The 14,276-nt window shown below is 37.4% G+C and overlaps 1 protein-coding gene across 1 annotated transcript in view; it reads left to right on the top strand.

The window, feature by feature from the left end:
* The window catches only part of LOC107678563 (cell division cycle and apoptosis regulator protein 1-like), a 31,244-nt gene that overhangs the window by 14,910 nt on the left and 2,058 nt on the right, over positions 1-14,276 (top strand). The window contains exons 11-22 of the mRNA XM_016473866.1: positions 3,809-4,016; positions 4,143-4,256; positions 6,724-6,890; positions 7,593-7,803; positions 9,018-9,101; positions 10,907-11,095; positions 11,183-11,374; positions 11,852-12,070; positions 12,465-12,594; positions 12,680-12,768; positions 12,856-13,027; positions 13,302-13,571. Coding sequence (XP_016329352.1) covers positions 3,809-4,016; positions 4,143-4,256; positions 6,724-6,890; positions 7,593-7,803; positions 9,018-9,101; positions 10,907-11,095; positions 11,183-11,374; positions 11,852-12,070; positions 12,465-12,594; positions 12,680-12,768; positions 12,856-13,027; positions 13,302-13,571 — 2,045 coding nt within the window. The remainder of the gene's footprint in view (positions 1-3,808; positions 4,017-4,142; positions 4,257-6,723; positions 6,891-7,592; positions 7,804-9,017; positions 9,102-10,906; positions 11,096-11,182; positions 11,375-11,851; positions 12,071-12,464; positions 12,595-12,679; positions 12,769-12,855; positions 13,028-13,301; positions 13,572-14,276) is intronic.

The raw sequence follows: 14,276 nt of genomic DNA, 5'->3' as shown, positions 1-14,276 counted from the left end.
CAGCCTCACCCTAAAGGTACATCAACCCCTCCACCATTCAAAGAGTCACACTTTTACAGAATCAAATCTGATCTCCCATCTCTCTCTCTCTCTGCCATGTGTAGACTCTGTGTTCTCAGGGGGTTTGCTGCAGCCGCCAGCGCGGATGATGCCTCAGCCGCAACAGGTGAGGCGTGTGGACCCCTCACCCCGCTTCCCCAGCCGCAGTGACCGACCAGAACTTATCCTGAGGAAAGATGACCGCAGGTTAGCGCTCATGCATACACCTGACTTTCTCAGGAGTAATTGAGTAGAATTGCTTCAGTAGAAGTACAACCAGTACAACCAAAAAATGGATATTGTGAATCTTTATTTGCTGTACGTGCTCATGCTTTATTTTTGTGTAGTTTGTGTAGTCGGGAAAGAGATAGAGAGCGAAGGAGATCAAGAGAACGTTCACCCACACGGAAGCGTTCTAGAGACCGGTCTCCTCGCAGAGAACGTTCTCCAAGACGGCCACGCAGAGTCGTCCCAAGATATACTGTGCAGTTCTCCAAATTCTCTCTCGATGGGTAAGTTAATTGTTGTAAAGGAAGAATCTTGATGACTTGTTGCAAATTAAACAGAGTTTTTTGGGGTTTTTTGTATTCGTTTATTGTCATTCATCCTAGACATGGAAGAATGAAAAGGTGTTTCTCTACAATTATGTTTCTCTGGTAATAATTTAATAGCAATGCCGTACAGTATATGTAGAGATCTGCAAACAGATTAGACAATAAACAATACAGTATATGGGGTTTGGTTTGGCTTCTAACAAAAAAAAAACTATTATAGGTCAATACCAATTAAAATCACTCATTTAAAATACTTAAAGCATATCACAATGTTAGTTTAAACATTTAACCTATATAAATGTGCGCTATTAGGCGCATATCCAATCGTTTGTGCGGAGAGTCGAAGCTGAAGCGCGCTTCAGGACATCAGTGGAAAAAATTAAATACGCCATCATTTTTGCGCATAAAGGTAAGAATAGTACATCGTTCGGAACTGTAAAGGGTCTATTTTTATTTGTGTGCACTTGTTAGTTTAAACATTTAACCTATATAAATGTGCGCTATTAGGTGCATATCCAATCGTTTGTGCGGAGAGTGGAAGCTGAAGCGCGCTTCAGGACATCAGTGGAAACAAATAAAATACGCTGTCATTTTTGCTCATAAAGGTAAGAATAATACATCGTTCGGATGCACCGAAATGCATCACAAAAATGCACCGAAACTCAGCGAATATTTTCCTTACAGACTTGATGAATATATCTATAGAAAGCTTTAAATGACTACAAAACGAAATAAATCAAATCCAAAACAAAAACTCGGGCGTCATGCAGTCATGATTTTTGAGGGGGCATGTGTGGGGGTCATGCTTGTCATGTGTGACACACAGCAGCCATGATAGCACTGCATAACTGACATAGGTTTTTTTTTATTTATTTTTTTTAATTCGTAATAATTCCAAACATGTTAACTATATCAGGAAATATCTCCATTCTCAAATATGTGTAAGTCAAAACACTCTCAAAAACTCCCATTAAAATCACTGAAGCTGTTAGCCAGAGTTCAGGCACTCTCAAAAACTCCCATTATAATCACTGAAGCTCTTTACACTGTGAAATGAAGATCTTATTTACATTCGTACGCACATCTGCACTTTGCTGTTTCTGATGAGAGAATTCGCCAGATAATTCAGTCAGCGAGCAAGTGAACAAAACACCGCGTTTCAGCGATGACTCATCCGAGCGTCTCTGATTGGCCATTGCATTCATAAGATCAACAGAATCGTGTGTGATTGGTTATAATGCAGCGCTGTACAAGCGCATCTGTTTCTGGCTCAGTGCCAGCCAGCGAACGCAGATTTGAATACAGACATGATGAATATATCTATAAACTATGACTATATATGACTACAAAACGAAATAATTCAAATCCGAAACAAAAACTCTTATTATTATGTAATCCGTAAAGATGCATTTCTTTCTAAAGGCGCGTCCAATGATGAGATGGCGAGTCAGGATCATCAACTCCATAGCGACACTGACTCATAAAACACTAGTTTATTAATAAATAATTCAAATATCTCCTTACTATTTTCCCCCAACATAGTCATGGTAAATTTTGCGGCAAGCTTTAGCCGATTTAGCACGCTCACATCACGTTGCTGTGCGCCATGGTCACGAAAACTCATCATTTGCTTGTGTTTTTAAGCATTGTGGTTTAAAAACAAGTTATTTAAGCCATTGAAACGCAAATAACAGCACTATATGCGCGAGCTGTCTGTTTCTGAGCGTGAAGCCAAACTGCAATTGGGTCGGATCGAGGTCGGGTCATATTCACACCTTAAACGTAACGTACCAGAGTTCGTTTGGAAGCGGACTGAGACCACCTCTTCAGCTGGGTCTCTGTACGTTTGTTTGGTCTGCACCAGAGTGCGATTGCTGTATTCACACCTGCCAAAAAGGTCCGCACCAAGAGGGGAAACGAATTTGAGTTCGATTCAAGTGAACCAAATAAGACGGGTATGAATACACCCTTAATTGTCGTAAAGGAAGAATCTTGAGATGTCTTGTTGCAAATTAAAAATTTTTTCCAGTCAATTCACGATGAACCAATTAAATACCTCACTACATTTTATTTTTTCTTGTTTGAAAAGCCGTTTCACTCGGATGTGTCACAATGGGAAGGAATATACGAACACAACCTCTGCTTCATAAAAAATGTAGGCATCACTGGATTGGATCTATCAGTTGGATATATACAACTATCTGAAAATGACAAAGCAATTAAATTTGACCTTCACGGACCCTAAACTTGCATTAAGAGCTCAACAGATTAAAAAAAGCACAGAGATCTTGAGATATGAATTTATAAGTTAGTTACTTTATTATGGTGCAATTTTTTCTTTGTTGTTAGAGGACGGTACACAAACATGACGGTTCAGTACGTACTTTAGTTTTGACATCACGGTTCGGTATGGTTTCAGTATAGCAGGGGGGAAAAACTAAACATAAAATTGCTTTTTTTTAATTAAACAGTGGTTTACTGAACAAATTGCTCTTTCTTTAAATAAATTCAATTATAACTAAAATGTTCTTAGGGATAAAAATCTACCTCAGCTTATGCTCTAAACTATAGGGAGTCCTTTAACATTACTTTAAGGGTACAATTAACAACCGAGCCCAAAGTTAAATTTAATTACTATTGATTTTTAAATATAGTAATCAACACTCAACTTAAAATAATTAAAACATCACTAACAGGTAAAGTAAAATATAATGAGAATATAGTCTAATATTTCGCAAAATGCTCTTCTCTTGACTTAATTTCTCTAGCGAACTAATGTGCTGTGGACACTGATGACTTGCCTGAGGTAAATGAAATGCTACCTGACGTTTTGTTCACAAGCTGTTCTATTGACGTCTTTCTGCGGTTGAAACGCTGATTGAGCGAATCAGAGCGATTACATGAGGCATGAAATGTTCATTCATGTTTATTTCACATTAAAACTAGTAGTAAAGAGGAAGAGATGATCGCGCTGGCGTTTGAACTGAGGCGTTTATACAGCGATCTGTCGCGCCACATCAAAGAGTCAAAACGGCATTTATTGTTTGAATTTCCTGAAAAAAGGACATAATTTGAAAGATGAGACTTTACTTTTATCAAAAGTAACAATATATAAAACTGGAAGTTTCCAGTGAAGTTACGAATACGTGTACGAATACGGTACGAATACATATACCGTTACACCCCTAATGACTGTCTGTCTCTGTTCTCAGCAGTCACAACTGTGACGTGATGGAGTTGCGCCGGAGGTATCAGAGCCTCTACATCCCCAGTGACTTCTTTGACGCTGTGTTTACCTGGGTAGAAGCCTTTCCCTTAACACGACCTTTCACCTTTGGAAACTACTGTAACTTCCACATCATGCATAAAGAGGTGGACTCTCTGGTGAAGAACGCAAAGGTACCCCCCCCCCCCCCAGTTATGGTCATCTTTTTTTTGTTTTTTGTTTTTGAGTAATTCACTGTCAAATTCATTTTCAGAATAATACTTCTCACCAGATTTCATTCAGTGGTTTTTGGCAGTCATGCTTAATATTAATGTTTGTTATAGGTAATGCTGCTGGCCAACCCTAGTCTAGATGAGCTGTACCATAAGTCCTGTGCTCTGGCAGAAGATCCACCAGAGCTGAGAGACTCCTTCCAGCACCCTGCCCGCCTCATCAAGGTGCAGCTCTCTGAATGACACTATTAACTGCAACAAACTGGCTTGGTTTGTGTAATCAGCTTGTTATTTAATCACTAACTTATGTGCTATTTTATGACAATTGTTTTGCACTTCTGCTGTAGTATTTCTCAGGAATGGACAACATTACAGTGTCGGGGACTGTAGATATGATTACTGTGGACCCTTTTCAAAGACTGTGATTGACGCATTTCCACAGTTAATAACATCAACAATCTATAGTTTTTATATATTTGAATTTTTAAAAATTGAATGTACATTTATAAGACATTTATTTTTGTGGCATATTATCTAGGTATTACATTTCAGAAAACAAGTTAACGCTGCTGTGTGAGTGTTTTTAACACATCGACTGAGGGAGTGACGACAGATTTGACACATTTCTCTTGAACAAAAGAGAAGGGAAACTATGTCTGCAAAAAGGCCTGCTGTTACATAAGTTTTAAGACATCTCTGCATTTTTTGCTAGCAGTAAAGCTTCCTGTCTCGCCAGGAACTGAAAAAGAAAGAAATACGAAATTGTTTCACACATTCAGTTTATCCTGACCATAATGACGCACATGTCAGAAAAATGTTGTCTCAATACCACAATATTTGTAGTTTCATTCCCTTTTTTAATAACACGGCAAAAACTAACTTGCTTTTTAACACACTCCTTTTACCAGTTTTATGTAACAGTTATTTGAAAATATTTATTATATATATATATTATTATTATTATATTATTAATGAACAATGTAATGTAAAATGAAATAATTTCAAACATTCTTGAAAGTTTTCTTGAAGAAATTGAGTTTTTTTCGGTATCAAAACATGCACTACTACTAGTTGGTAAGTGTTTTATGTTGCATTTTTAATAAAAAATACAGTAAAAACTGTAATATTGTGAAATATTAATACAATTTAAAATAACTGTTTTCTATTGTAATATATTTAAACATTTTTTATATTTAAACATTTTATCCCCATGATGACTCCAAAAGCTGATTTTTCAGCAGCCATTATTTCAGTCTTCAGTGTCACATGATCCTTCAGAAATCATTCTAATATTCTGATTTTATGCTCAAGAAACACTTCTTATTATCAATGTATTATAAATGCATTATCAATGAAAGCAGTTGTCCTGCTTAATATTTCTGTGGAAACTGATATTTTTTTTAGGATTATTTGAATCAGAAGGTTGAAAAGAACAGCATTTATTTGAAACAGAAATCTTCATTACTCCAGTCTTCAGTGTCACATGGAGGGATGTTCATTTCGGTTATTTTTCCTAACCGACGCTCGTTAACCGATAACCGACAAGATTATTTTAAATTAGAATTTAATAAATTATTTATTTAAATTAAAGGATAAGTGTCTGTGACCCGTTAAAAAATACTAACATTTGTTTCCCAGGGATTAATTTTACATGCGCAAAAAGCACAAACAACAGAACATGAGGATTCACATCGCCATCATATCACGCACCTGCAGCGCTTCTGCCAGCGGAGAAAAACATACATTTTGTTTTACGTGGATATTGGAATGCGAGTGAAGTACATAATAAATAATAATCTGGCATTCAAATACATCGCGAATACGGAAACATTTGATTTTGTGTCGAATGAGAGACCCAATGTTGGTTTCAGTTTCGTTTTGGCCTAAATTAATTAGTTTTGGCTTGTCGTTTATATTGCTATAGCTTCTTATATTTTTAATTCTTGTTCGTTTCTAAATACTGTTAATTGAAAGGATTTGTTTACAGTGTTTATTATAATGTTTGTAAACAGTTTGCTTCAGCATTAGGCCTATTTCTGAATGAAATAATAAAATGTGACTTATGTTTTCCCCCTAAAAAACAAATTTTTTTTAATACGCGTAGCGTATTTTAACCATGCAGCAAACCTTTTTAAATATTTTGATAAATTACTGAAAAAATTAAGAATTAAATGACTTTTTAAACCATTTAACTGATTGTATTAATCGGTCAAAATTCTTACGGTCGGTTAACCGGTTAAAATGAACATCCCTATTATAAATATCTTTAATGCCATTCTTGCTGTGAAAGATTTTTATTTTTTTTTTAGTTAGTGCAGTATTTACCATAATTTACGAACTATTTACCATAATTGATCTCTGACTGAAATGTTATTACATTTATTAGCTAAAATTCAAACGTTTAATGGGATTTAACTTTAAGGACCCTGCTATTGCAGTCTATTAATTATAATGTACATGGAAACATTTCTTGTTCCCTTGGACACTGAAAGATGTTTGTCCATTCCTGTGTTTGATGTGGGGAGTTTGTGTTGGTGTTGGGGAGCTGACTGTGATGTGTCTTTGTCCTATTCCATTGCTGAACGCTTTGCGGTGTGGAATAAGCTCATCTGATATTGTCGCTCCCTGTGTCCGCCTCAGAGCACTCAGTGGCTTCCCAGCGTCTTGTAACTCATTTGAACTCTGTTTTCAGTTCCTGGTGGGGATGCGGGGCAAGGACGAGGCTATGGCCATCGGGGGTCACTGGTCTCCCTCTTTGGATGGAGCCAACCCGGAAAACGATGCCTCGGTTCTTATAAAGACAGCCATACGTTGTTGTAAGGCTCTGACAGGCATTGATCTGAGTTTATGTACCCAGTGGTAAGTACAGCTCCTTTCTCGGTTTGCGCCGATGCATCTCCTTGTAATCTCCATGTGTGCAAAAAAAAAAAGTCCGACAGGCAGACAACGTCTAAAAGTCTGTGACCCGCTGCATGGTTTTGACACAGCAGTGTATCTCCTGACATGTTTGATGCTTTTGTGTGTATAATTTTGATTTCTCAAATTTTGTTTTGCAATGTTTATGCTAATGTGTGTGGCAGTCCTGCCTCTATTTCTATGTGGTGAATGCATTGATTCTTTTGCTCCGAGAGCAGAGCCAGAGGAGTCGCCGCCACCGCCATTGTTACTTTCTGTTCTCTCTGACCTTTGCCTTGTGTTAAATATCTTACATATTTAACTTGCTTTCACTGTGTCTGAATCTGTCCTTCTCTCACACCCCCGGGGTTCGTAAGCTATCTTTCACGAGCAACGGGTTCAGATTGATGGGTGCAGGGGGGCGGGGTCTTCGTCGTTTTGAGTTTAGCTGTCGATACTGTCTGTCGACCTCCCTGATGCGTGGCTGCCGTTCATCCTGAGAAACCCCCCATGGAGTTCTGCAGACTGTATTTTCTCATACGCGTCTCATTCGGGGGGTCGAAGGGGTCAGAGCTTTGTGTCTGTGTACGTGTGTGTGTGTGTTGGGGGAAATGGGTGATGTCTCACAGAATGTTTCTTTCCAACGCGCTTCTTCCTTTGCGACAGGTATCGTTTTGCAGAGATACGCTATCACCGCCCTGAGGAGACTCACAAAGGGCGGACAGTCCCCGCACATGTGGAGACAGTGGTTTTATTTCTCCCGGATGTTTGGCATTGTCTTCCTACCCGCTCAGAGTGGGAGGGCCTGTCCCGTGGACTCAAGGAGCAGCTGGCAGAGAAACTCGTGGCTGAACGGAAGGAGGCTGATGGAGAACAGGCACTGAACGCTAATCTCTCTCTTCTCATTTCCGCTTCTCACAGGCACAGGAATAGACAAACAAAACACTCAAAACACAGAAAGAAACAGACAAGTATCACAGGCATCATACAGAACCCACTTTTACCATCCCTTCCTCTCATCCCTGTCTCATCCCTGACCCTCCACCCCATTTCCTCCTGCTCTCCCTCTGTCACGCAGTCTCACACACAGCGGAAGAGCTTAGGTCCTACTTTATGACACCTGTCAACTGGTAAAACGGCTTCCAGCTCTGTCAAATGCATGATTGACGGCCGTGATTAATAACTCTAAATTTCCTGTTTAATTTCAACAAATCCTATCGGAAAATTCTCTGTAAAGCTTGAACCAATGAGACCAATTGGGAAATAAATGCTGGAATCTGGAGAGCCAGTTGTGTTTATGATGTTTGTGTGTTTTTAGATTGTTTTGTTTACCTGTTCAATATCTGCCGAACTCTCTCTGAGTTCTGTTTCTTGTCTGTCTCTTTTTTTTTTTTTTTTTGTGTAAAGCTTGAACCAATGAGACCAATTGGGAAATAAATGCTGGAATCTGGAGAGCCAGTTGTGTTTATGATGTTTGTGTGTTTTTAGATTGTTTTGTTTACCTGTTCAATATCTGCCGAACTCTCTCTGAGTTCTGTTTCCTGTCTGTCTCTTTTTATTTATTTATTTATTTTTTATTTTATTTATTTTTTTTTATTGACACTGTTCTCTGATTGGACTGTGTCTAGACCCTTTGTGGATGTGATTTTTCCAGGGAGATTGTTTATCCGAGGACAGTTCTGGCTAGGTGTTTAAGAAAACAAGCTAAAGAGTATACGTGGGCCAAAAAAGGCAGCAATAAATGTAGACGTAAGGTTTGGAGACCTTCTCTGAGTGCATCTGTCCCATGTCCATCTCTTGAACCCACTGTCATTGATTATCTTTTTGTATTCCACAGAACTGGCATTTATTGGCTGATGAGTGGGATATGGATCTGTTTCTGAAAGCTAGAGAGCTTCCGTGTATCCTAGCAGTGGATATTTTTTTTTAACCCAATCAAGAGCTCAGTAGGAGGAGACAATGAGAGACAGTTGTGACCTTGCTTCTTGCACGGATCAGCTTTTGTTTCAGAAAACTTCTTTGAGTCTGAGAGTGGTGTGCTAACATGCTGTTGTCTTTTCTCTCTTCCTCTCTTTCACATAATGTGCATAGGAGGAGGAGGATAAGGACGAAGTTGATTCAAAGGAAGTCATGACGCCAACTCACTGGGCTAAGCTTGATCCGAAATCCATGAAGGTGAGATTCCCACAAGCACAAGCAATTCCCTCTGCTACAGACTGAACTGTCATTATTTTACATCAATATTCTCTATATTTTATTTCATGGGATCTTCATACCCTTTACATACCCAATAAAATGCTTTAAAGTTGATGTTCTTTAGTATGCTGAGGTATAGAAGACTTGTCCTTTTTTAAAATAACCAATAGTTTTTAGTTTATTCACACCCTTTTTTTTTTTTTTACAGACACTTGTAACACTTTACAATAAGGTGTCATTTGTTAACATTAGTTAATGTATTAACTAACATGAACTAACAATGAGCAATACATTTGTTACAGTATTTATTCATCTTTGTTAATGTTACTTAATGAAAATACTAACATTAGTTCATTGTCTGTTGTTCATTGTTTGTTAATGTTAGTTCACAGTGCATTAACTATTGTTTACAAATACAACTTTTGATTTTAATAATGTATTAGTAAATGTTGATATTAACATTAACTAAGATCAATAAAAGCTGTAGAACTAAGCTTCTTGCTTAGTTCTTGTTAACTATTACTGTTAACTAATGACATTGACGTGACATTGACGTGACATTTGGCCAAGTATGGTGACCCATACTTGGAATTAGTGCTCTGCATTTATCCCATCCTAAGTGCACACACACAGCAGTGAACACACACACACCGTGAACACACACCCGGAGCAGTGCGCAGCCATTTATGCTGCGGCACCCGGGGAGCAGTTGGGGGTTCGGTGCCTTGCTCAAGGGCACCTCAGTCGTGGTATTGAAGGTGGGAGAGAGCACTGTACATTCACTCCCCCCACCTACATTCCCTGCCGGTACGACACTCGAACCCTAACCATTAGGCCACGACTTCCCTTGTGATGAACCTTATTGTAAAGTGTTACCTAGACACTTAATGGTTGAGCAATTGTTTTGGACAAAAATATATATACCCCTTTGAACAGTGTACACCACCATTCAGTAGTCATTTTTGGAATGAAAATATAGTTTATTAACGAGCAAAGACACATTAACTTTATCAAATGTGACCGTAAAGACTTTTAAATTATTACAACTAATTAAACTAAATGCTGCTCTTTTAAACTCACTAAAGAATTCTGGGGGGAAAAAACTATCACATTTTACACAAAAATATTAAGAAGCACAACTGTTTTTGACATTGATGATAATAAGCAATGTGTCCTGCATTAAATCAGCATATTAGAATGATTCCTGAAGCATCATGTGACACTGAAAACTGGAGTCATTTTAAACCGTTATAATATTTCACAATATTACAGTTTTTACTGTAATTTGTTTAAATAAATGCAGCCTTGGTGAGCATAAAAGAAAACTATTTAAATCTAAAACAAAAAACTGAACTGTATTGTGTTTGATATAAAGTATCCATTTGATATTTGATTAGATTTTTTTGGTTCATTGTTGCAGTAATTTTAAAGTAGTCTTTTCTAACACTAAACATTAAACATTGCACATTTTGCCATTTTTCTTTTCTTTAAGTTATTTGTGTGCTTGTGTAGAGAAAACCTTGCTCGCAGACCAGCGTTTACATCATAAATCTGTCCAATAATAGTTATTTAGGACATTTGTGCACTATAAAGTATAATCATAGTTTCAAAGAGTGGTCCCTGGCATAGAAATGGAAAAGTGCCCCAGTAATCTGTATAAAATTATAAAAAAAATAAAAAAAACACTTTAATCAACTGGAAAAGCCATAGAAATGAGTAGGAGAACAGCACAACAAGCTAGCAGATGAGCGTTTAAAGGGCTGATAAAACCAATTTGCACACAGGTCAATGACTTGCGTAAGGAGTTGGAGAGCCGTACACTGAGCTCTAAAGGGCTGAAGTCACAGCTGATTGCTCGCCTCACCAAACAGCTGAAGGTGGAGGAGCAGGTAGAGGAGTCCAAGGAGCCGGAGAAGCCTGAACCTCCTAGTGTGGAGGAGGATGAGTCCTGCAGACTGGAGGATGACCGAGAGGTGAGAGAAGATCAGAGGATCCTGCTTTTATAGAGAGCCTGTCTGATCAATCGCATACAGACGTGGAAAAAAAATGTTTCCCTCTAGGAAGAGGAGCGAAAGCGACAGGAGGAGCAGGAACGTCAGCGCAGAGAGAGACGTTATGTTCTGCCAGATGAGCCCACCATTATCGTCCACCCCAACTGGGCTGCCAAGAATGGCAAATTCGACTGCAGCATCATGTCCTTGAGTGTGCTGCTGGACTACAGACTCGAGGATAATAAAGAGCACTCCTTTGAGGTGAGGATCACTGCAGAGAGGTGAAACAACATGTTTGTGCATATTAAAGATTTTTTAAATTAACAATTCACCTATAAACTACAGTTTTAGGACACTTTGCTTGACTTCGCCTGATATAATTACAATATTCTGGTTTCAGATACACTTTTGTAAATAGTTGCCTTTTGCAGAGAAAGGAGGGACTTAACATTCAAAAACTATTCATACACAATTAAAACTAAAACCATAAACATTTTCGTTGCTTGAATTAAAACATTCAAGAAAAACAGTTGCCATGTCAGCATTTAATTTTTTCATTTAGTTTAACTTTATATACTAAAATAACTAAAACTTAAGTAAAAAACAAACAAAAAAAATTACTAAACTTCTAACTTAAAATTAAAAATATTAAATACAAAAGCTATAGCATAATTAATAAAAGCTATAGCAGTTTTCCAGTGATACTAAATAACACTGGTCTTTTGGCATCTGTTTCAGGTGTCTTTGTTTGCTGAATTATTCAATGAGATGCTTCAACGAGACTTTGGCTACAGGATCTACAAAACACTCAGTTCTCTTCCGAGCAAGGATGAGAGGAAAGATAAAAAAGAGAAAGCTAAAAAAGAGGCAGACCGGAGGGACGTAAAGAAGGAGAAGGATGAAGAAAACGGAGAGCCGGCCACAAAGAGAATGAGAGAGGAGGATGAGAAGAGGAAGGTGGGGGAAATACTTCAAAAGAGTTCCTACGACCATGAAAAACCTTGAAATATCAGGACATTTTAAAGCTTTGTCCTGGAAGAGTCATGGAAATTATTAAAAGCTTAAAAAGTCATGGAAATTTCCATAGTGAATATTGATTAGTGATTGTAGTTACACCTGGTTTTACGCTTAATTTATTTTTCATGAAAATGTTTATTTGGCATCACGAACAACTGGAAAAGTCATGGGAGAATGACACTGATTGGTCAGAAAGTGTGGGGACTGTTTTGATAGATTCTTTGATTTATTCAGATGTCCGTTAAATGCTTAAGCATTGTGATTTGTTCAAATGAATGCGTTTTTTAAAGCTTTTTTTAATATATATGGACATTTTAATATCTTCTGGGTAAAGGATGAGGAGAAAGGTATTAAGAGAGAAGAATCCAAAGATGATGATGATAATGAAGACGGCAGCAGCAACAACAACGCTGATGAATATGACCCACTGGAGGCAGAAGACGCAGACGACTATGATGATGATGGTAGGGGTCACACTGTTTGCACCTGAATCCTCAAACACACTTTTGATCAGTTTTGATCCAGAAACTGATTCTTTGTGCTGCTCAGATAAAGATGATGAAGACTCTAATGGCAGAGACAGAAGAGATGACCGGCGAGATGAACGGAAATCCAAAGAGAGGTCATCTAAAGATAAAGTGAGTCAACAACATCTCCTTTTGCAGCACAAAATCTTTCTAATACTGAGTGGAGTGGAATGCTTTATTATTTCAATCTGTCTATAGGATGAGAAGAAAAAACAGATGGTGACGTTTAACAAGGATCTGCTGATGGCCTTTGTGTACTTCGACCAGAGTCACTGCGGCTACCTGCTGGAGAAAGACTTGGAGGAGATCATGTACACGCTGGGCTTGCATCTCTCCAGAGCTCAGGTGCTGCTTCGGTGTAGTGTTGTGCGTTTAGTTGTTACTTGGGAAGGTTTAAGGAGTCTGTAAGTTCCATGAATTAACTCATTATGATCCTAAAATATTACGTTTTTTTTTTTTGGAAAAACTGAATTTTTCTCCATGCTTTTTTAAAAATTCTATTTAATTTAATTATATTGACTAATACTAATATTACATATAATATTATAAATGTATTATAGTAATTATAATAATGATATATTTTAATAGTAATAATTTATTATCTGATTTAATGTTAATATTAGTTCATAATAATACATTTAAAGTTGTACAAATTATGTGTGTGTATATTACTAGTAATTATATTACTTTAGAATATGAATATGAATGTGTTTATTATTATTGTTATAATAATGATGATGATGTTCTAATTAGACTACTACTACTACTACTACAGGACAGCGGCGAGTCATCTAGCCTAATCGTCTACAAGGGATCCATGGTGGATGTGGGAAGCATGATGCAGAAGCTGGAGAAGAGTGAGAAAACCCGAGAGGAAATTGAGCAGAAGCTCATGCAGCAGGACGTTAAAATGGGTAACAACCTCATCTGTCTTCAGGGTTCCCACGCTTCTTGAAAGTACTTGAATATCAGACGTATGGATTCAAGGCCTGGAAAGTACTTGAAAACAAATATAAGTCCTTGAAAGTGCTTGAATTAAATTTGAAATACATTTTGTTTAGTAGAATGGTGCTATTTCAAAAATTGTCCTATATGCGCTGTCAAAGACAAAACGAAACTGCGCTAATGATTGGGGGTTGAGATAGGGTAGCGCGAGAAAAAAACTAGCGCAGCCCTGCATGATCCAATGGAGAAGCAGTGCATTTGCGAATGAAAATTACTGCATGCAACTTTGAAAAAAAATATTTAGGAGCACCAGTGCGACTGACTAAAGTTAGAAAAATGCCATTACAAAGGTGTAAAAACTAAATTCCCTGTAAATCACTTTAAGGAGTCAAATATCATCTCGTAAAATTGGAAGGCTAATATTTGATCAGAATTTTTGATTATTGATTAGAAGGTGCTCCTGAAATGTTTGACTGTGCTCCTAAATTTTTTTACATTTTAAAAGAAAAGTACGCGTAGAGCCCTGTTTAACCACTTTTTATTAATTTAAAAATTGATAAATTCTCTCAAATTTAAATCTTTTACAAGAATTACAGCAAAAACCAGTTTGATGCAAGAATATATATTTTTATTAATGTTTGAGAAATTGTATTTGAATATTACCAGTGTGAACT

The sequence above is a fragment of the Sinocyclocheilus anshuiensis genome, unplaced genomic scaffold, assembly GCF_001515605.1.
Source record: "Sinocyclocheilus anshuiensis isolate Anshui unplaced genomic scaffold, SAMN03320099.WGS_v1.1 scaffold536, whole genome shotgun sequence".
In the NCBI taxonomy this organism is placed as follows: Eukaryota; Metazoa; Chordata; class Actinopteri; order Cypriniformes; family Cyprinidae; genus Sinocyclocheilus; species Sinocyclocheilus anshuiensis.
Note: the sequence above shows the minus strand (reverse complement) of the source record. Positions and strands in the feature narration are given on the sequence as shown.